Genomic DNA, 21,034 nt, shown 5'->3' on the forward strand with positions numbered 1-21,034 from the left:
CTCCAAACCAAAACCCAAACCCATTGCCCGTCAAGTCGACCCCAACTCATGGCAATCCCATGTATTGGATTGCTTGGTGGTTTTGAATCACCAATCTTTTGGTTAGTAGTCCAGCACAAAACACTTGCACCACCCAAGGACATTAGAGAGCCAGGTTCTCAAATTTATATCTCCAACTCCACCATTTACTTAGCATTTCAAACTAGTACATCCTCCAAACTGCTTGCCATCCCTATCCAGATTGTCTGTTTCAGACTTAACCTGGTTCCCTGATCTATACCCTTTATTCTTCCCTATCTCAGTCAGCAACATCACAGTTTGCTCAGGGGGTCATCCTCAACTTCTGCATCCACTTCCCCAAAGACTCTGAGCTCTGCCTTCAAAATGGCCCTTAATCTCATCACTTCTCACCTTTAGAGGCGTGTATGTTGTCTTTCTAGAGCCCACTCCTGGATTTCTGCTTCACCAAATATAAGGTAGAAAATGAGGCTTATCACACTAATGGCTGTCATGAGAGAGAAGACTTTAAACCAGGGATATTCTGAATCCCAAGGGATTAAAATGTAAAATAATTATAAGTTATCATTCTTGTGGGGTTTTTTTTGGTAACATTTAAAATTTGACATTAAAAATAATGTAAACTCAATGCAGGTCACTTAACAAACATGGAAAAAACACACTCATAGGTAGGAACCAAAAAAAGGTAACAATTTCATTCTACACAAATAACTACTATTTAAGTCTTTCTACTCTTTGATCTATGTCTATGTACATGTAATTTTTAAGTATATAAAGAGGGCATTATGATCGTCATTGTACTAATGTTAAGAATGCATATGGTTTTTCATTTAGAAATATATCATAAACTGCATATCAATAAATATTTGACTACATCATAATCTTTACTGACTGATTTGTAATCCAGAGTTTAAATCTATAAAATTTATTTAAACATCATTCTTTATTTCTTATATTTAAATTTTTTTCCATTTCTTGCTGCTATCAGTTATGAACATCCAGTGGTTAATCGCATACATATCAATCCTTTTGAATAAAATGTTATCAAATACTTTTTCCTCGTTTATAAAGATGATTAACATATTTTCTCCTTCAGTTTCTAAGACTGTAATCTTTACAGGAGCAGACATCTTTCTTCCACAGAGTGGCTGGTGGGTTTGAACTGCTGACTTTTGGTTAGCAGCAGAGAGCTTAATCACTGCACCACAAGGGCTCCTTCAAAATTTGTGATAATTTTACCTTGATAGAATTCATAGTGATGTGGAATTAAATCATACGAAATTTACAGATACATTTGGAGGGGATATGATATCTTAACAATCTCAAGGAGTCCAACCTGATGTATCAAACCTTCATATATTTTCAAAGATAGTGCTCACTAAGCCTGTAGTTTTTTCATAAGGACCTAGTAAACTTTTAAGTGTTTTTTTTTCCCCATAAGTCTTTTATAATATTGGTTGATACTGTGTTTTAAATTTTGCTCCAATATGATATCTACCTTCAGTTTATTCTTTTTCCAAACAGGACAATTATATTACATGTAATAATGTTATTTTTCCCCTCCCTCTTACATTATGCATACCTGAGATTTAGTTTTCTTGACCATTTGTGTTTGCCAGCATTTCCAGACGCCCACGTGTCTGTCAGTTTGTCGTACTGTGGGGGCTTGCTTGTTGCTGGGATGTCAGAAGCTATGCCACTGGTACTCAGATACCAGCAGGACCACCCATGTTGACAGGTTTCATCTGAGCTTCCAGACTAAGACAGACTAGGAAGAAGGACCCAGCAGCCTACTGCTGAAAAAAATTAGCCAGTGAAAACCTTATGAATAGCAGCAGTACATTGTCTGATATAGTGCTGGAAGATGAGCCCCCCAGTTTGGAAAGCACTCAAAAGACAACTAGGGAAGAGCCTCCTTAAAATAGAGTGGACCTTAATGATGTGGATGAAGTCAAGCTTTCAAGACCTACATTTGCTGATGTGGCACGACTCAAAATGAGAAGAAATAGCTGCAAACATCCATTAATAATCAGAATGTGGAATGTACGAGGTATGAATCCAGAAAAATTGGAAATTATCAAAAATGAAATGAAACGCATAAACATCGATATCCTAGGCATTAGTGAGCTGAAATGGACTAGTATTGGCCACTTTGAATCGGACAACCGTATGGTCTACTATGCTGGGAATGACAACTTGAAGAGGAATGGCATTGCATTCATCATCAAAAAGAACATTTCAAGATCTATCCTGAAGTACAATGCTGTCAATGATAGGATAATATCCATACACCTACAAGGAAGACCAGTTAATATGATTATTATTCAAATTTATGCACCAACCACTAAGGCCAAAGATGAAGAAATAGAAGATTTTTACCAACATCTTCATTCTGAAATTGATCAAACATGCAATCAGGATGCATCGATAATTACTGGTGATTGGAATGCGAAAGCTGGAAACAAAGAAGGATTGGTAGTTGGAAAATATGGCCTTGGTGATAAAAATGATGCTGGAGATAGCATGAGAGAATTTTGCAAGATCGATGACTTCTTCATTGCAAATACCTTTCTTCACCAACATAAACAGTGACTATACACATGGACCTTGCCAGATGGAATACACAGGAATCAAACTGACTATATCTGTGGAAAGAGACAATGGAGAAGCTCAATATCATCAGTCAGAACAAGGCCAGGGGCTGACTGCGGAACAGACCATCAATTGCTCATATGCAAGTTCAAGCTGAACTGAAGAAAATTAGAATAAGTCCAGAGAGCCAAAATGTGACCTTGAGTATATCCCACCTGAATTTAGAGATCATCTCAAGAATAGATACGGCACGTTGAACACTAATAACTGAAGACCAGATGAGTTATGGAATGACATCAAGGACATCATACGTGAAGAAAGCAAGAGGTCATTAAAAAGACAGGAGAGAAAGAAAAGACCAAAATGGATGTCAGAAGAGACTCTGAAACTTGCTTTTCAATGTCAAGTAGCTAAGACGAAAGGATGAAATGATGAAGTAAAAGAATTGAACAGAAGCTTTCAAAGGGCGGCTCAAGAAGACAAAGTAAAGTATTATAATGACATGTGCAAAGAGCTGGAGTTAGAAAACCAAAGGGAAGAACACGCTAGGCATTCCTCAAGCTGAAAGAACTGAAGAAAAAATTCAAGCCTTGAGATGCAATAGTGAAGGATTCTATGGGAAAATATTAAACGATACAGGAAACATCAGAAGAAGATGGAAGGAATACACAGAGTCATTATACCAAAAAGAATTGGTCGACTTTCAACCATTTCAAGAGGTAACATATGATCAGGACCGATGGTACTGAAGGAAGAAGTCCAAGCTGCACTGAAGGCATTGGAAAAAAACAAGGCTCCAGGAATTGAAGGAATATCAGTTGAAATGTTTCAACAAACAGATGCAGCACTGGAAGTGCTCACTTGTCTACGCCAAGAAGTTTGGAAGACAGCTACCTGGCCAACGACTGGAAGATATCCATATTTATGGCTATTCCCGAGAAAAGTGATCCAACCAAAGGTGGAAATTATCAAACAATATCATTAATATCACACACAAGTAAAATTTTGCTGAAGATCATTCAAAAGCTGCTGCAGCAGTATGTGAACAGGGAACTCCCAGAAATTCAGGCCGGACTCAGAAGAGGACGTGGAACCAGGGATATCATTGCTGATGTCAGATGGATTCTGGCTGAAAGTAGAGAATACCAGAAAGATGTTTACTTGTATTTTACTGACTATGCAAAAGCATTTGATTGTGTGGATCATAACAAATTATGGATAACATTGCAAAGAATGGGAATTCCAGAACACTTAATTCTGCTCATGAGGAACCTGTACACAGATCAAGAGGCAGTTGTTCAGACAGAACAAGGGGATACAGCGTGGTTTAAAGTCAGGAAATTTGTGCACCAGGGTTGCATCCTTTCACCACACCTGTTCAATCTGTATGATGAGCAAATAATCCAAGAAGCTGGACTATATGAAGAAGAAAGGGGCATCAGGATTGGAGGAAGACTCATTAACAACCTGCTATATGCAGATGACACAAACTTGCTTGCTGAAGGTGAAGAGGACTTGAAGCACTTACTGGTGAAGATCAAAGACCACAGCCTTCAGTATGGATTACACCTCAACATAAAGAAAACAAAAATCCTCACAACTGGACCAGTAGGCACCATCATGATAAAACAGAGAAAAGATTGAAGTTGTCAAGGATTTCATTTTACTTGGATCCACAATCAACAGCCATGGAAGCAGCAGTCAGGAAATCAAGAGACATCGCATTGGGCAAATCTTCTGCAAAAGATCTCTTTAAAGTGTTGAAAAGCAAAAAGTGTCGCCTTGAAGACTAAGGTGCACTGACTCAAGTCATGGTATTTTCAATCGAATCATATGCATGCAAAAGCTGGACAATTAATAATGAAGATCGAGAAAGAATTGACACCTTTGAATTGTGGTGTTGGCAAAGAATATTGAATATACCATGGACTGCCAAAAGAACAAACAAATCTGTCTTGGAAGAAGTACAACCAGAATGCTCCCTAGAAGGATGGCTAGACTACAGTTTACATACTTTGGACATGTTGTCAGGAGAGATCAGTCCCTGGAGAAGGACATCATGCTTGGTAAAGTACAGAGTCAGGGAAAAAGAGGAAGACCCTCAACGAGATGGATTAACACAGTGGCTACAACAATGGGCTCAAGCACAACAACGAAGGTGAGCATGGTGCAGGACTGGGCAGTGTTTTGTTCTGTGGTGGACAGGGTTGCTATGAGTTGGAACCAACTTGATGGCACCTAACAACAGCAAAGCATTTCCAGAATGCTAAACAATAGGGTTGATAGCAAGTATCCTTATATTTTTCCTGGTTTAAAAGGACATGCTGATAATAATATCAATAGCTGCTATGTATTGAACACATTAAGTCTTTAACATTGCATGTATGACTTTATATGTCATATTTATCGTTTAGAGTTAGACACACTGAGATTCAGATTAAGAAATTTATCCAGGTTACACAGCTTGTAAGCAACTGAGTCAAAATTTGAACAAAGATAGTTTTACTAGAGAATATATGCTGTAAACTGCTAAGCAGTTGATCCTTGTCTCTACTAATGCTTTTTTAAAAAACTTATTTCTGATATAGAAAATAATACAATCTTTCTTTGGATCAATTTTCAATTCATATTTTTTTATGCTTTCCATACAACTTCTGATGTTTCTCTGTCTTTATTTTAGGTGTGTACCATGTATACATATGGCATATGGGATTTTGTTTTTAATCTAGTCTGACAAACTTTGTCATTTAACTAAAGAGTTTAGTCCATCTCTATTTATTGTAATCTCTGATATATTTTTATTTATACCATCGTTATTTTTTATTTCAATTTTTCCTGATTTTACTTATATTCCTACTCTCCTCATTTTTTGACTTCTTTCAAACTGAGGTTTTTTTGCTTTTGCTTTCTTTTATTTCATTTTCCCCCTCACTCCTGGTTTGAAAGTTACACACTCTATGTCTGTTTTTTAATGGTAACCTTTGAACTTTTAACACGTATACCAGAAAAATCTAATACTAATCCTTCTATTTAAAAAATTTAGAACACTTTTATTTTTATTTTAGTCCCTCCAAGATTACATACATTATTTTTTCTTATACTTAAGCTCTATCTTCTTTTTTAAAATTTATTTTGCTGTTGTTGAGAATATACACAGCAGAACATACGCCAATTCAACAATTTCTGCATGTACAATTCAGTGACATTGGTTGCATTGTGCAACTATTCTCGCTCTCCTTTTCTGAGTTCTTCTTCCCCCATTAACATAAACTCACTGCCCCCTAAAGTTCCTATCTAATCTTTCGAGTTGCTGTTGTCACTTAGATACCATATAGTCTTCTGATCAAGAACTGAACATCATGATAAACAGATAAAACATTGAAGTTGCCAAGGATTTCATTTTACTTGGATCCACAATCAACACCCATGGAAGTAGCGGTCAAGAAATCAAATGATGCATTGCACTGGTCAAATTTGCTGCAAAAGTCCTCTTTCAAGCATTAAAAAAGGAAGGATGTCACTTTGAGGACTAAGGTATGCCTGACCCAAGCCATGATATTTTCAATTGCCTCATATGCATGTGAAAGCTGGACAATGAATATGGAACACCGAAGAATTGATGCATTTGAATTATGGTGTTGACAAAAAATATTCACTATACCATGGACTTCCAGAAGAAAGAACACATCAGTCTTGGAAGAAGTACAGCCAAAATGCTCCTTAGACGCAAGAATGGTGAGACTTCATCTCACATACTTATGACATGCAGTCAGGAGTGAGCAGTCACTGGAGAAGGACATAATGCTTGATAAAGCAGAGGTTCAGTGAAAAAAAGGAAGACCCTCAATGAGATTGTCATGGTTTGAATTATGTCCCCCCAAAAATGTGTGCATCAATTTGGCTGGGCCATGATTCCCACCCAGAATTGTGTGGTTGGCCTCCATTTTGTGATTGTAATTTTATGTTAAAGAGGATTAGGGTGGGATTGTAACACCACCTTTACCCAGGTCACATCCCTGATCCAATGTAAAGAGAGTTTCCCTGGGGTGTGGCCTGTACCACCTTTTATCTCTCATGAGATAAAAGGAAAGGGAAGCAAACAGAGAGTTGGGGACCTCATATCATCAAGAAAGCAGTGCTGGGAGCAGAGTGCATCCTTTGGACTGGGGTCCTTGAGCAGAGAAGCTCCTAGTTCAGGGGAACACTGAAGAGAAGAAGGCCAACAGAGAGAAAAAGCCTTCCCCTGGAGGTGACTCCCTGAATTTGGACTTTTAGCCTACTTTGACTGTGAGGAAATAAACTTCTCTTCATTAAAACCATCCACTTATGGTATTTCTGTTATAGCAGCACTAGACGACTAAGACAGAGATGGATTAACACAGTGGCTGCAACAATGGGCTCAAACATAGTAATGATTGTGAGGATGGTGCAGGAGCCGACAGTGTTTTATTTTGTTTTACGTAGGGTTGCTATGAGCCAGAACCAACTTGACGGCACCTAATAACAGACAGACTTCAGGGAATATTTTTGGTTTAAATTTTAAATATTATTTCAGGGCAATAGTTTTAGGGGTTCATCCAGCCATCATGGCTCCAGAAAGTCTGGAATCCATTAAGAACTTGATATTCTCTTCTGCATTTTCTCCCTTTTGATCAGAATTTTTCTTCATAATCTTTGATCAATTGTTCAGTAATTGTTAGCGCTATCTTCTTGTTATTTATAACTCTACATGTTTCTCATGGATTGAATTATGTCCCCCCAAAAATGTGTGTATCAATTTGACTGAGCCATGATTCCCAGGATTGTGTGATTTTCCCATGTGTGGTAAATCCTGCCTCTATGATGTTAATGAGAGAGGATGGGCGGCAGTTGTGTTAGTGAGGCATGACTCAATTTACAAGACTGGATTGTGTCCTGAGGCAATCTCTTGAGATATAAAAGACAGAAGTGAGCAGTGAGACAGGGGGACCTCATACCATCAAGAAAGCAGTGCCAGAGCACGTCCTCTGGACAGGGGTCCCTGTACAGAGAAGCTCCTAGTCTGGGGGAACACTGAAGAGAAGAAGGCCGACAGAGAGAAAAAGCCTTCCCCTGGAGCTGACGCCCTGAATTTGGACTTTTAGCCTACTTTAACTGTGAGGAAATAAACTTCTCTTCGTTAAAACCATCCACTTGTGGTGTTTCTGTTATAGCAGCACTAGAAGACTAGGACAATGTTGTAGTATTAATATTTTTTATGAAGTCAGTATTTATTTAGATTTATCTTTATAGTCTTGTATATTTTTCATTGCATTAATTTCAAAACCTTTGTAACTTTTATTTCTTATGTGAATGACATCTTATTGCCTTTTTTAGCTCCTCCCCCCCCCCGCCCCCGGCCATTTCTGGTGCTTAGAAATGCTATTATTTTTGTATGTTGATTTTGTATTAAACAAACTTATTAAACTCTATTCTTACTTATTTTTTCTAGTTTTTATTTTCCATTGATTTGTTTGCTTTTCCTAAGTAAATTCACTTTATTTCTTGGATGTAGCCCCATCTGGTCCTAACCCAAGCTCTGAATGCTATTTTTAGTCCTTACAGCCCAGTAAGGTTTGCATTTTTCCATATATTCATATGGAAACATTATATCATTAGGGTCTTTTTAAATCCAATTTGACTATCTTTTTCTTTTAGTGGGAGCTGCTGGTGTATTTTCAATTAAATCTACTTATATTATTTGCTTTGCATTTGTACCTCCTGTTCTAATTTGCTTTTTCTTTTCCTTCTTTCCTTTTTTTAGATAAACTATTTTTATTATTTCATTTTTCTATTACTTTAAAATCTATATACCTTTCCATATTCTTTGTTATTGTCCTAGAACTTACAACATGCATCCTTAATATCAAAGTCTATAATTAATACTTTTATCCTACAGCAAAGCAATGTGAGGTCTTTAGAATACTTTAATACCGTTTAATCTCTCATGACTTACTTATTATTGTAAGTTATTGTTTACTTACATTCTCTCAATATACATAGTTTTTTTTTAAACCCCACAAGACATTATACAATAAAAAAAATCAGGAAATAAGTACATTTGCCTATTTATTTACCATTTTTTCTTGCTCTTCATTCCTTTCTGCATCTCCACTTTTTTTCTATCTAAAAAATTCTTTAACTTCCTATTAGTGAATTAAATTCGCTAACTTTTTGTTTGCTTGAAATATGTCATCTTCATTTTTGAAAAATATTTTCACTGAGTTTACAAATTTAAGTTGGCAGCTATTTTCATTAAGCATATTAAAGATATCATTTTGCTGTCTCCTGGCTTCCATTTTTGTGGTTAAGAAGTCAGCAATCAGCCTAGCTGCTACTCACTTGAAGACAATCTTTCTCATTTCTCTTACTACTGTTATGACTTTTTTTTTTGGTCTTTGTTTTTCTGAAATTTCTTAATGATGTGTCTACCTGTGGATTTCTTTCTATTTATTCTACTTGTGATTGTTGCACTTCTTAAAGATCTGAATTGCTATCTTTCTTGAAAACTGGAAAATCATCGTTTTCTCTTCAAAAATAGCCTCCGCCGTATTCTCTCTCCCCTTCTTCCGGGACTTCAGTTAAATTTATGTTAGGCCTTCTCATTGGATCCTTCCTTTCTCATGCCATACGTTCTGTATTTTCCACCACTTTTTCTCTCTGTAATTCATTCTGGATAGTTCCTCCTCACCAGTCAAGACAGGGTGGGTTATATTCCAGTAACCAACACCTCCAAAATCTTAGTGCCTTTTAGTGACTGAGATTAATTTTTTATTTACACTAATGGTACATAGTGGGTTGGCTAGGGGCTATGTTCTACATCTCCTCATTCCTGGATCCAGCAGCAGTCATGATTGCAAATATTATTAGTTTCTGTGGTAGAGGGAATCATGGTTCTTAATACTTCTCCTGAGAGTTAACACATATCACATCCTCTTATATTTTATCGGTCAAAGTAAGCTGCATGGATACATCTAACTTCAAGGAAGCGGGGGGTTGCCCACGAGGAGAATTGGAAAAATGTCTGTAACAATAAATGATTTCTCAGTCTGCCTTTCTGATCACCAAATATTTAATTCACTCACCTTCCTACATGGAGAATTTACTAATCAAGGAAAACCACCCGGCAGTTCCATCCAGTCCCTACATTCAGCCACTTCAGGAGCTGATCAGTGAACGCGCCTCAACAGGTAGCCCTCAAAATAATTGCCTGGCAAGGTGTTAGCATCATTATGGACCAATGGCTGCTGTTAGTCTTCCAATCTTCATGTGCTGAAAGGGAATATTTTTTGTGGCTATTTAGGTTGCTGTGTCACCACAGTATACAACATGATGGAGCATATAACTCCCAATATGGAGGTTGTTGTGCATTACCTCTCAATGAAGGGATGACACATTCTGCACTTTGAACTAGGAAGGATCTCAGGTTTGGGTGGCTTCCCTTATGACGAGTGTAAAATTATTCCGTATCCAAGAAGGAGAGTGAACTGAATTTTTGGTGACTGCAAAAGTAAACTGAGACAATTAGTAAGCTGTTCACTAAACATTTTTGGGTCTTCTTCCAGGAACATAAGATTAAGATTACACTCCACAGCCTTCTTTAAGTCAAGTTTATCCACTAAACTTGCTTTGGACAATGAGATGGAGATGAAGGAACTCACCTCAGTTTACACTATCAGTTGAGTTGTTACGAATACGTAAAGTGAGAAAGAAATAAGCCTTTGTGATTTTTGTGTGTGTGTGTGTGCTTTAGGTGAAAGTTTACAGCTCAAGTTAATTTCTCATACAAAAATTTATACACACATTGTTATGCAACCCTAGTTGCTATCCCTATAATGTGACCGCACACTCCTCCTTTCCACCCCGGATTTCCTGTGTCCATTCAACCAGCTCCTATCCCTTTCTACCTTCTCATCTCACCTCCAGACAGGAGCTGCCCAATTAGTCCTGAGTATCTACTTGAACTAAGAAGCACACTCTTCACAAGTATCATTTTATGTCTTATAATCCAGTCTAAACTTTGTCAGAAGACTTGGGTTCGGGAATAGTTTTAGTTTTGGGTTGACAGAGAGTCCAGGGGCTATGTCTTCTGGGGTTCCTCCAGTCTCATTCAGACCATTAAGTCTGGTCCTTTTGCTGGAATTTGAGTTCTGCACACCACTTTTCTCCTGTGTCATCAGGGACTCTCTGTTGTTTTCCCTGTCAGGGTGGTCACTGGTGGTAGCCAGGCACCAGCTAGTTCTTTCGATCTCAGGCTGATGGAGTCTCTGGTTGTGTGGTCCCTTTTGTCTTTTGGGCTAACATTTTCCTTGTATCTTTGGTGTTCTTCATTCTCCTTTGCTCCAGGTGGGTTGGGACCAACTGATGCATCTTAGATGGCTGCTTGCTAGCTTTTATGACCCCAGAAACCACTCACCAAAGTGGAATGCAGAACATTTTCTTAAAAACCTCTCTTGCCCTGTGTTTTCTGGATTAATGCTAGCCTGTTGGGGTGAGATGGTATCTCATTGTAGTTTTGATTTGCATTTATCTAATGGCTAATGATCCTGAGCATTTCCTCATGTATCTGTTAGCCACCTGAATGTCTTCTTTGGTGAAGTGTCTGTTCATATATTTTGCCCATTTTTTAATTGGGTTATTTGTTCTTTTGTTGTTGAGGTGTTGCAGTGTCTTGCAGATTTTAGAGATTAGACCCTGATTGGTTATGTCCTAGACAAAAAATTTTTACCTGTCTGTAGGTTGTCTTTACTCTTTTGGTGAAATCTTTTGATGAGCATAAGTGTTTGATTTTTAGGAGCTCCCAGATATCTGGTTTCTTTTCTGGCGTTTGCATATTGTTATTTATGTTTTGTATTCTCTTTATGCCATGTATTAGGGTTCCTAGCACTGTCCTTATTTTTTTTACAGGATCTTTATCATTTTAAATTTTATATTTAGGTCTTTGATCCGTTTGGGTTAGTTTTTGTGTATGGTGTGAGGTATGGGTCTTGTTTCAGTTTTTTGCAGACGGATATCCAGTTATGACAGCACCATTTGTTAAAGAGACTGTCTTCTCCCCTTAAATGGACTTTGGGCCTTTGTCAAGTATCAGCTGCTGATAAGTGGATGAATTTACATCTGGATTCTCAATTCTGTTCCATTAGTCTATGTATCTGTTGTTGTACCAGTACTAGGCTGTTTTGACTACCATGGTGGTATAATAGGTTCTAAAGTCAGATAGTGTGAGGCCTCCCACTTTGTTCCTCTTGAGTAATGCTTTACTTATCCGGGGCCTCTTCCCTTTCCATATGAAGTTGGTGATTTGTTTCTCCATTTCATTAAAAAATGCCGGTGGAATTGGATTGGGATTGCATTGTATCTGTAGGTCGCTTTGGGTAGAATTGACATTTTCACACTGTTAGGTCTTCCTATCCATGAGCAAGTAGACCGACATCCACTTATGTAAGTCTCTTTTGGTTTTCTGAAGTAGTGTCTTGTAGTTTTCTTTGATAGATCTTTTACATCTCTGGTTAGATTTATGCCTAAGTATTTTATCTTCTTGGGGGCTATTGCAAATGGTATCAATTTGGTGATTTCCTCTTTGAGGCTTTCTTTGTTGGTGTAGAGGAATCCAACTGTTTTTTGTATGTTTATCTTGTATCCTGATATTTAGCTGAAATCTTCTATTAGTTCCAGTAGTTTTCTTGTAGATTCTTTGGTGTTTTCTGTGTATAAGATCATATCATCTGCAAATAGGGATACTTTTACTTCTTCTTTACCAATTTGGATGCCCTTTATTTATTATTCTAGCCTAATTGCTCTGACTAGGACCTCAGCACAATGTTGAATAAGAGTGATGATAAAGGGCATCGTTGTCTGGTTTCCGTTCTCAAGGGGAAAGCTTTCATACTCTCTCCATTTAGGATGATGCTGGCTGTTGGCTTTGTATAAATGTCCTTAATTATGTCGAGGAATTTCCCTTCTATTCCTATTTTGCTAAGAGTTTTTATCATGAATGGGTGTTGGACTTTGTGAAATGCCTTTTCTGCATCAATTGATAAGATCGTGTGGTTCTTGTCTTTTGTTTTATTAATGTGATGGATTACATTGATTGTTTTTCTAATGTTGAACCATCCCTGCATACCTGGTGTAAGTCCCACTTGGTCATGGTGAATTATTTTTTTGATATGTTGTTGAATTCTATTGGATAGAGTTTTGTTGAGGATTTTTTCGTCAATGTCCATGAGGGATATTGGTCTGTAATTTTCTTTTTTTGTAGTGTGTTTACCTGGTTTTGGTATCAGGGTTATGCTGGCTTTACAGAACGAGTTTGGGAGTATGCCTTCCTTTTCTATGCTCTGAAATACCTTTAGTAATAGTGGTGTGAACTTTTCTCTGAAAGTTTGGTAGAATTCTCCAGTGAAACCGTAAGGGCCAGGGCTTGTTTTTGTTAGTAGTTTTTAAATTACCTTTTCAATCTCTTCTTTTGTTATAGGTTTATTTAGTTGTTCTAACTCTGTTTGTGTTAATTTAGGTAGGTAGTGTGTTTCTAGAAATTTGTCCATTTCCTCTAGGTTTTCAAATTTGTTGCAGTACAGTTTTTCATAATACTCTGTGATGGTTTTTTTAATTTCAGTTGGGTCTGTTGTGATATTGCCCATCTCATTTCTTATTTGGATTATTTGCTTCCTCTCCTGTTTTTCTTTTGTCAGTTTGGCCAATGGTTTATCAATTTTGTTGATCTTTTCAAAGAACCAGCCTTTGGTCTTAACTCTTTCAATTGTTTTTCTATTCTCTGTTTCATTTGATTCTGCTCTAATTTTTATTATTTGCTTTCTTCTGGTGCCTGAGGGCTTCTTTTGCTGCTCTCTTTCTCATTGTTCTAGTTGTAGGTTAATATTTTGATTTTGGCTCTTTCTCCTTTTTTATGTGTGCATTTATTGCTATTAAGTGACTTCTAAGCACTACTTTTGCTGTGTCCCAAATGTTCTGGTAGGATGTGTTTTCATTCTCATTTGATTCTGTGAATTTCTTTATTCTATCCTTAATTTCGTCTATAACCCAGTAGTTTTTGAGCAAGGTGTTGTTCAGTTTCCATGTATTTGATTTTTTTCCTTGCTTTTTCTGTTATTGATTTCTACTTTTATGGCTTTATGGGCAGAAAAGATGCTGTGTAATATTTTGATGTTTTGGATTCTGCTAAGGCTTGCTTTGTGGCCTAATATGTGGTCTATTCTGGAGGATGTTCCACGGGCATTGGAAAAGAAAGCATACTTGGTTGCTCTTGGGTTGAGTGTTCTTTATATGTCTATGAAATCACGTTGGTTGATTATGGCATTTAGATCTTCCATGTCTTTATTGTGCTTCTTTCTGGATGTTCTGTTCTTCGCCCAAAGTGGCATGTTGAAGTCTTCTAATACTATTGTGGAGCTGTCTATCTCTCTTTTCAGTGCTGTTGGAGTTTGTTTTATGTATTTTGGAGCCTTGTCATTTGGTGCGTAAATATTTATTATAGTTATGTCATCCTGGTATATTGACCCTTTAATTATTATATAGTGTCCTTCCTTATCCTTTGTGGTGGATTTTACTTTAAAATCTATTTTGTCAGAAATTAATATTGCCACTCCTGCTCTTTTTTGAGTGTCATTTGCTTGATATATTTTTTCCATCCTTTGAGTTTTAGCTTGTTTGTGTCTTTAAGTCTAAGGTGTGTCTCTTGTAGGCAGCATATAGATGGATCGGATTTTTGTATCCAATCTGCCACTATCTTTTTCTTTATTGGTGCATTTAGTCCATTTACATTCAACGTAATTATTCATGGGTATCAGTTTAATGCTGTCATTTTGATGTCTTTTTTTGTGTATTGTTCACAGTGTCTTTGTTCCACTTAATTTTCTGTGCTGAGTCGTTTTTCTTTTTGTATTTTCTTTTCATCTTTTTCATTGTTGTTCGTTTTGTATTTGCTAAGTCTTTATGTTTTTCTTGTTTTTTTATTTTCATGTGTAGGATTGTTGGTTTCCTTTGTGGTTGCCTTAATATTTACCCCTCTTTTTCTAAGTTTGAACTGATCTTTTATTTCTTTTTATCACCTCGACTTCCTCTCCGTATGAAAGATCTATGACTACATTATTTAATCCTTCCTTTTTGTTTTAATGTTGTCATCTTTTACATATTGGTGTCTCTGTTTCCCTATCTTCAGTATTTTAGCCTTGATTTACTTTTGTGACTTCCCTATCTGGGTTGATATCAGTTGCTCTGTCCTGTGTTCTAGGATTGTTATCTGATGTTATTTATTTTCTAACTGGAGGACTCCCTTTAGTATTTCTTGTAATTTTGGTTTGGTTTTTCCAAATTTCTTAAACTTCTGTTTATCTGGCAATGCCCTAATTTCATCATCATATTTGAGAGACAGTTTTGCTGGTTATATAATTCTTGACTGGCAGTTTTTTTCCTTCAAGGCTTTATATATGTCATCTCATTGCTTTCTTGCCTGCACGGTTTCTGCTGAGTAGTCCAAGCTTATTCTTATTGACTCTCCTTTGTAGATGACTTTTCGTTTATCCCTAGCTGCTCTTAATATTCTCTCTTTATCTTTGGTTTTGGCAAGTTTGATTATAATATGTCTTGGTGACGTTCTCTTAGGAACTACTTTGTATGGGGTTTGAGGAATATCTTGGATAGATGTCTTCTCATCTTTCACAATATCAGGGAAGTTTTTTTCTACAAATCTTCAACAACTCTCTCTATATATTCTGTTATCTCCTCCTTTTCTGGTACTCCAATCACTCATAGGTTATTCTTCTTGATAGAGTCCCACATAATTCTTAGTTTTTCTTCATTTTTAAATTCTCTTATCTGATTTTTCCTCAAATAAGTTGGTATCAAGTGCTTTGTTTTCATTCTCACTAATTTTAACTTCCATTGCCTCAATTCTGCTCCTATGACTTTCTATTGAGTTGTCTAATTATGAAATTTTATCACTAATCTTTTGCATTTCTGTTTGCTGTCTCTTTATGGATTGTTGCGCCTGTTAAGTTTGTCATTCTACTCTTGTATAACCTACTTAACTTCCTCTATTGCTTTGTCGATGTGTTCCTTGGCTTGTTCTCCGTTTTGACGGATCTCCTTTCTGATATCTTGAAGAGTTCTATATATTAATCTTTTGAATTCTACCTCAGGTAATTCCAAGAAGTTCTCTTCCTCCAGAAGGTTTCTTGATTCTTTATTTTGGTGGCTTACTGAAGCCATCATGGTCTGCCTCTTTATGTGATTTGATATTGACTGTTGTCTCTGAGCCATCATTAAGTTAATATATTTATTTTATGTTTGCTTACTATGTCCTAGCTTCTTGTTTTGTTGTGTTTTGATATGCCCAAAAGGCTGATTATGTGAGCTAGTTTGATTATTGGTGTCTTTGAAGATCTCATGTCCTGTCCCCAGGTGACTAGAGCTCTTACTAGGTGTATGAGCCCAGGAGTTCATTTACTTTTCTTGTGTGGCTGCAGCTCAGGCATCCAGGTCATCTGTCACTGACTGTGTGGTGTAGGCTCTCACCTACAGTCATAGATGAGCAGAGGTGACTGGAATAGGCACAGGTCTGCCTGCAGTAGGGGGTCATGTGCTGATCAAGGCAGAGGATGACTGCTGCCCCTGAGTGTCTGGGTGAAAGGCATGTCCATCGTCCCTAGAGCACATAGGTAGGTGGTTTTTGCAGCCAGACTTTGGGCATCCAGTGCTGTTGGCTGTAGGGACTGGGAGTCACCACTTATTCTTGGACCCCTGTTGTGGGTGGCTCAGTGGAGTAGGTGGAGACACCAGTCCTCAGACCCCTGATGTGGGTAGGTGTGGACCCTACTTAATGGTCAGGGTGGTGTCAAATGTCACTCCCCTTTATAGCTTATGCAGCTGAAACTAGGCTTCAGGTATATACCCTGTTTTACTGTGCTAATGTGGGCCTAAGCTGTTGAAATGGGCCCACACAGGTCTATGCAGGGGTGAAAAGCATTCAAAGTCCATGGACCCCTTATGCCTGTGCCTAGGCAAATGGGCTGTGCCTGCCCTGAGTTCCTAGCTTAGGGGAGCTGGCAGATTATTTTTTCCTGTTTGTTAATTTGTTCCATCTCCAAAGCCGGGAGAATGGCTCAGGGCACTCGACAGGTCCTACTTCTGGCCCAGGGGGTGCAGCAAGCACTGAAGCCAGGGAGGGGACAGGTAAATGAGAGAGAGAAACTTCCCAAAAGCGTTTTTTTTTTTTTAAATCCATGTGGTACATTATTCACTTGTGCTTATCATTCGCCGATTGAGCTCCATTTCTTTCTGATTCTGGAGGCTTGAGCAGACTCTCCACCACTTGGTCTGTCCCAATGTGGAAAACATGTCCCGAACGTCACTGTTTGCCTCACTACGTACATCAGTCAATCCAGTCTGCAGGGTACTGGTTCCTTCCAGGTCCAGTCTGGCAACTCCTCGCTGCTTCTGAACTGTCTCTCCTTCCCCCTGCTGCTCAGTCCAATTCCTCAACTTTGTCTTTGGTGTTCAGGGTTCCTAGATTGTCATATATAATCAATTCGCTTGTTTTTTCATGTCTTTGTTATAAGAGGGACCACTGGAAGCATCTGACTACTCCATCATCTTAACCTTGACTTCTGCCTTTGTGATTTGTAAGCTACCAGGATGTTGGAGTGGTTAACACTTGAACTGTGTCTGTTAAATTCATCCAGTGAGTTGTATTTTGAATTTTCCTTTTTTAAATTTATTTTGAGCACTTTTTAAAATATTCTGCTTACTATGGTTTTGAGTGTCCTACTATAATTTTCAAGCTTGGCTTTTAATTCATGAACAGTGAAAGTATATATATTTTACAGTCTGGTTTAATAATTGCAATATTTGTTTCCTTGGGGGTCTATTTCTGTTGTTTGTTTTTTCTGCTGGCTCTCCCTTATTTTGTCATACTTCCTCAATGTACCTAGTTATGTTTTATTATGTTCTGAAGATTGAATTTAAAAAACTGTTTTTAGGGACAGTTTAATATCTAGGGTGACGTCATTTTCCTCTAAGCATGTTTTTGCTTCTTCCAGGCACACTTGGCAACATTAGCAGTCCTGAATCACTTTAAATTAAGGCTTGTTATTTTTCTGGTCCACCCAAATGATCCAAAGCAGACCATGTGAGGAGTGGTTTATTTCTGTTAACCTTTGCTCCTTGGATGCAGTTCTTGGAAGATCTCAGTGGAAAACATTAGTTTATCAGGGTCCTCGCCATTGTCAGGCTGATTATCAGCAAATATATATATATATATATATGTATATATGTATATATATATGTATATATATATGTATATATATGTATATATGTATATATATATGTGTATATATATATATATCAGCTTAGCTTTCCTTATCCCAGGAGAAAAATTACTTCCTAGTCCTTTGCTCATTTCTTTGAGTTCCTGGCTTCTTCCATATCTTGTTCATTACAACGTTCTATCTCTTTAGCTCTCTGAAGCGTCATAACCCAAAATCAAACCCGTTGCCATCAAGTCAATTCCAACTCATAGCGACCCGATACTTCGCAGAAGACTCTTTTTACATTTTCCCAACCATTTTAGTAGTCTTTATTAATAGAGTTGGCCCAAATGATTTAATCTCCCATTAATAGAAGCCTTACTCATTTTTTTTGCTGTATCCAATCTGAAATTTCTAATTTCAATGTTTATATTTTTTATTTCCAGAGGTTAGATTTGATTGTTAAATCTGTTTCTTATTTGTGTTTTCAATCCTCTTTCACTTTGTTAAGCATAGATATGTAAATTTCCAATATTTCTGAGCATCTAATTCTGTGGTTTTTATTTCTTCTAACTCTCACTCTTGGCACCTTATAACTTCAAGTGTCTTTTGATCTTTAATTGCAAAATAATATTCACTGAAACTACATCCAGGAGGGAATTCGGGAGCCTGTGTTCAAGGTGTGTTTTTCCAGAGATCATTTTGTTTGTTTCTACAAGGCATCTGTGAGCTTTGCTAACCTGGGACTACTTGAAATTCGGTTCGTAGTTTGTGGCTTTTGGAACAAATAGAGAGTTTGAATTTGGGACTCAGAACCTTGTGAAAGTTGGTTTATTGTTACAAAACTCATAAGACGGTTTTATTTTGTTTTCAGGTTTTCCCTCTCTTTAAAGCTGAGGATGCGATAGAAAAGTTTTCTTACTGAGCAGGGACAAATTTGGATAGTTCTTGAGGCACATTTCCTCCTAATTTGTTTTAAGTTAGCAAAGAAGTTACCTCAGCCAGCAAATTCTGGAAGTCAGTTCAGCACCTTTGAGTTAGCTTAATGAAGAACAGGCTGTAGCAGGGTCTATGCTCAGGGACATGTACCAGATTCTAGTCTCCTGTAGTTCCCCCTTTTTCTGATCAGGGAGCTTCTGTGGTTATTATGATGCTTCCTGCCTTTCTGATACCATAAGTACGTAGGGTGTGATGGTGGTGGGCTCTTCTCAATGGGAAATTCAGCCATGGTGCAAGCAGACCATCTCTCCCTGGTCCAAGCTGTTGGATAAGGAGCATTTGGAGGAAATGCCTGCACACTACTTAGCTTGTAGGTTTTTCTCCAAACAGCTCAACTTTGTACATGAACCGTATAGTTCTCGTGGTGTGAGGGCTTAGTTCTTGTGAATTCCAGCTGTATGCCTACATTTTCATTTTGACTTATGTTTTGAGTGGTTTTAAGATGTTATCTCTTATCCTCTGTTTGTCCATTGTAACTAAAGATATAGATAACTCATGATTGGCAATTTGCCCAAGTAAGCCAGTGGCTTCGACAGTCATTTACATCACTGGATTCAAGCTCCTTTTTCATTTTTAATCTCTGGAAACTTATTTTTTTTTCAAGATTAGGCATGTATTTAAAATTATTATTACAATTTGATAAGGAATTTTAAGTGTTCTTAGCAGACAATTTCAGGTTTCCATGTCCATGACATTTGTAGAAACAGAAGTCTGTCTTCATAGAAATGTTTCTTTTGGTCATTCTTTAACTCTATTTGCTCCTCGTATCTCATCTCCTTTTCTAACCAAACTGTATCTTGTTACTTACACTTCCTCTCACCCAACCATATACCTGTTTTGATCAAGCTGCACATTCATTATTACAAATCACAGGATCCACTTCCATTCCAGTGGCCAATGACTAAAGAGTTCACAGCACAACTAATTGTCATATTATAAGAAAGTATATTATCTGTAGATTTGGAGAGATGCCTGATTTGACTGAGTTTATTTCATATGACACAGAAACTCATAATCTGTCTCCTGCTGATGTCTCTTTTGCATACTTTTCATGTATGTATTAGCTTTTTGTTCTGTACAATTAATACTGGAAAAATAGCTACCCATGTCTGGGAGTTCCTTACCAGATTACTGATTATTCCAGTCAGAGTGGAAGCAATTAGTCCTCCTGTTATTCCAGTTAGATTTGTAATTCTTTGAAGAAATCCATAATATCTATACAAAAAAAAGAACAGCAGTACACAGATGTAAAGTAATATGAATGCTACAGAAAAGACCAATCTAGTGAAATCAGGTTTAAGAGAGATAACTGTTGATTTTGTGAAATTTACCATTTCTGCACCTCGAATTCCATTAAAATATCAGGAAAAATATACAAATACAAGTGAATTTTTTGTTGTACTACTGAATCAAGAGAGTCCTGGTGGCACAGTGGTTAAGAACTCAGGCTGCTAACCAAAATGTCAGCAAGTCGAATACACCAGTTGCTGCTTGGAAACCCTATGGAGCAGTTCTACTCTGTCCTATAGAGTCGCTGTGAGTCAGAATTGACTCCATGGCAGTGGGTTTTTACTGAATCACAAAGGTTGACATTAGCAGTAAAAATATGAAGATACTGCAAAAATAAGAACATATTTAGAGTGAAACTGAGCAGAATTAGAAATCTGGAAAATACAATTGAGAAATTCAGAATGCAACATGTGTTGGTAATGTGAATTGGTTTGGAGTTAATAAAAAATTGAAGAGCTCTGTTCACCTGGTCTAGTCCCATAGTCCCAGAGCTATTGGCCTCAAACATTGCTCACAATGCTCAGGCAAGGAAACCAGAGAAATTGTTTACAAACAGCTATGATTGTTCAATACTAGGTGGCCCAAACCTACCTCAGCAGAAAGTGAGACATAAAAGCAGGGAAGTCACAGAGAATAACAGATAAAGAAGACGTCAAATCCATTAGCCATGAAGAACAAAGGAATGCCTTTTGGGGAGCAGAACCAGGGTCTAATCAAGAAATTAATTCACTCTAGGACATGTCTTTGTCTTTCCTACCCAGAAGGTTTCATCATTAAAGGCTCTGTATTTTCAGTCCTTCATTTTTATGGTAGGGAAAATTTTAAATTTTGTTCTGTGTTTTTTGTTTGTTTTA

General features: G+C 37.4%; 1 protein-coding gene across 1 annotated transcript in view; it reads right to left on the reverse strand.

Annotated features, from left to right (window-relative positions):
• Positions 1–413: 413 nt before the first annotated feature.
• The window catches only part of LOC101361118 (sodium-dependent phosphate transport protein 1), a 71,527-nt gene continuing 50,906 nt past the window's right edge, over positions 414–21,034 (reverse strand). Inside the window, 2 exon segments of the mRNA XM_012557723.1 lie at positions 414–541; positions 20,023–20,105. Coding sequence (XP_012413177.1) covers positions 414–541; positions 20,023–20,105 — 211 coding nt within the window.

Source organism: Trichechus manatus, unplaced genomic scaffold (assembly GCF_000243295.1).
Source record: "Trichechus manatus latirostris isolate Lorelei unplaced genomic scaffold, TriManLat1.0 scaffold00115, whole genome shotgun sequence".
Taxonomy (NCBI): Eukaryota; Metazoa; Chordata; class Mammalia; order Sirenia; family Trichechidae; genus Trichechus; species Trichechus manatus.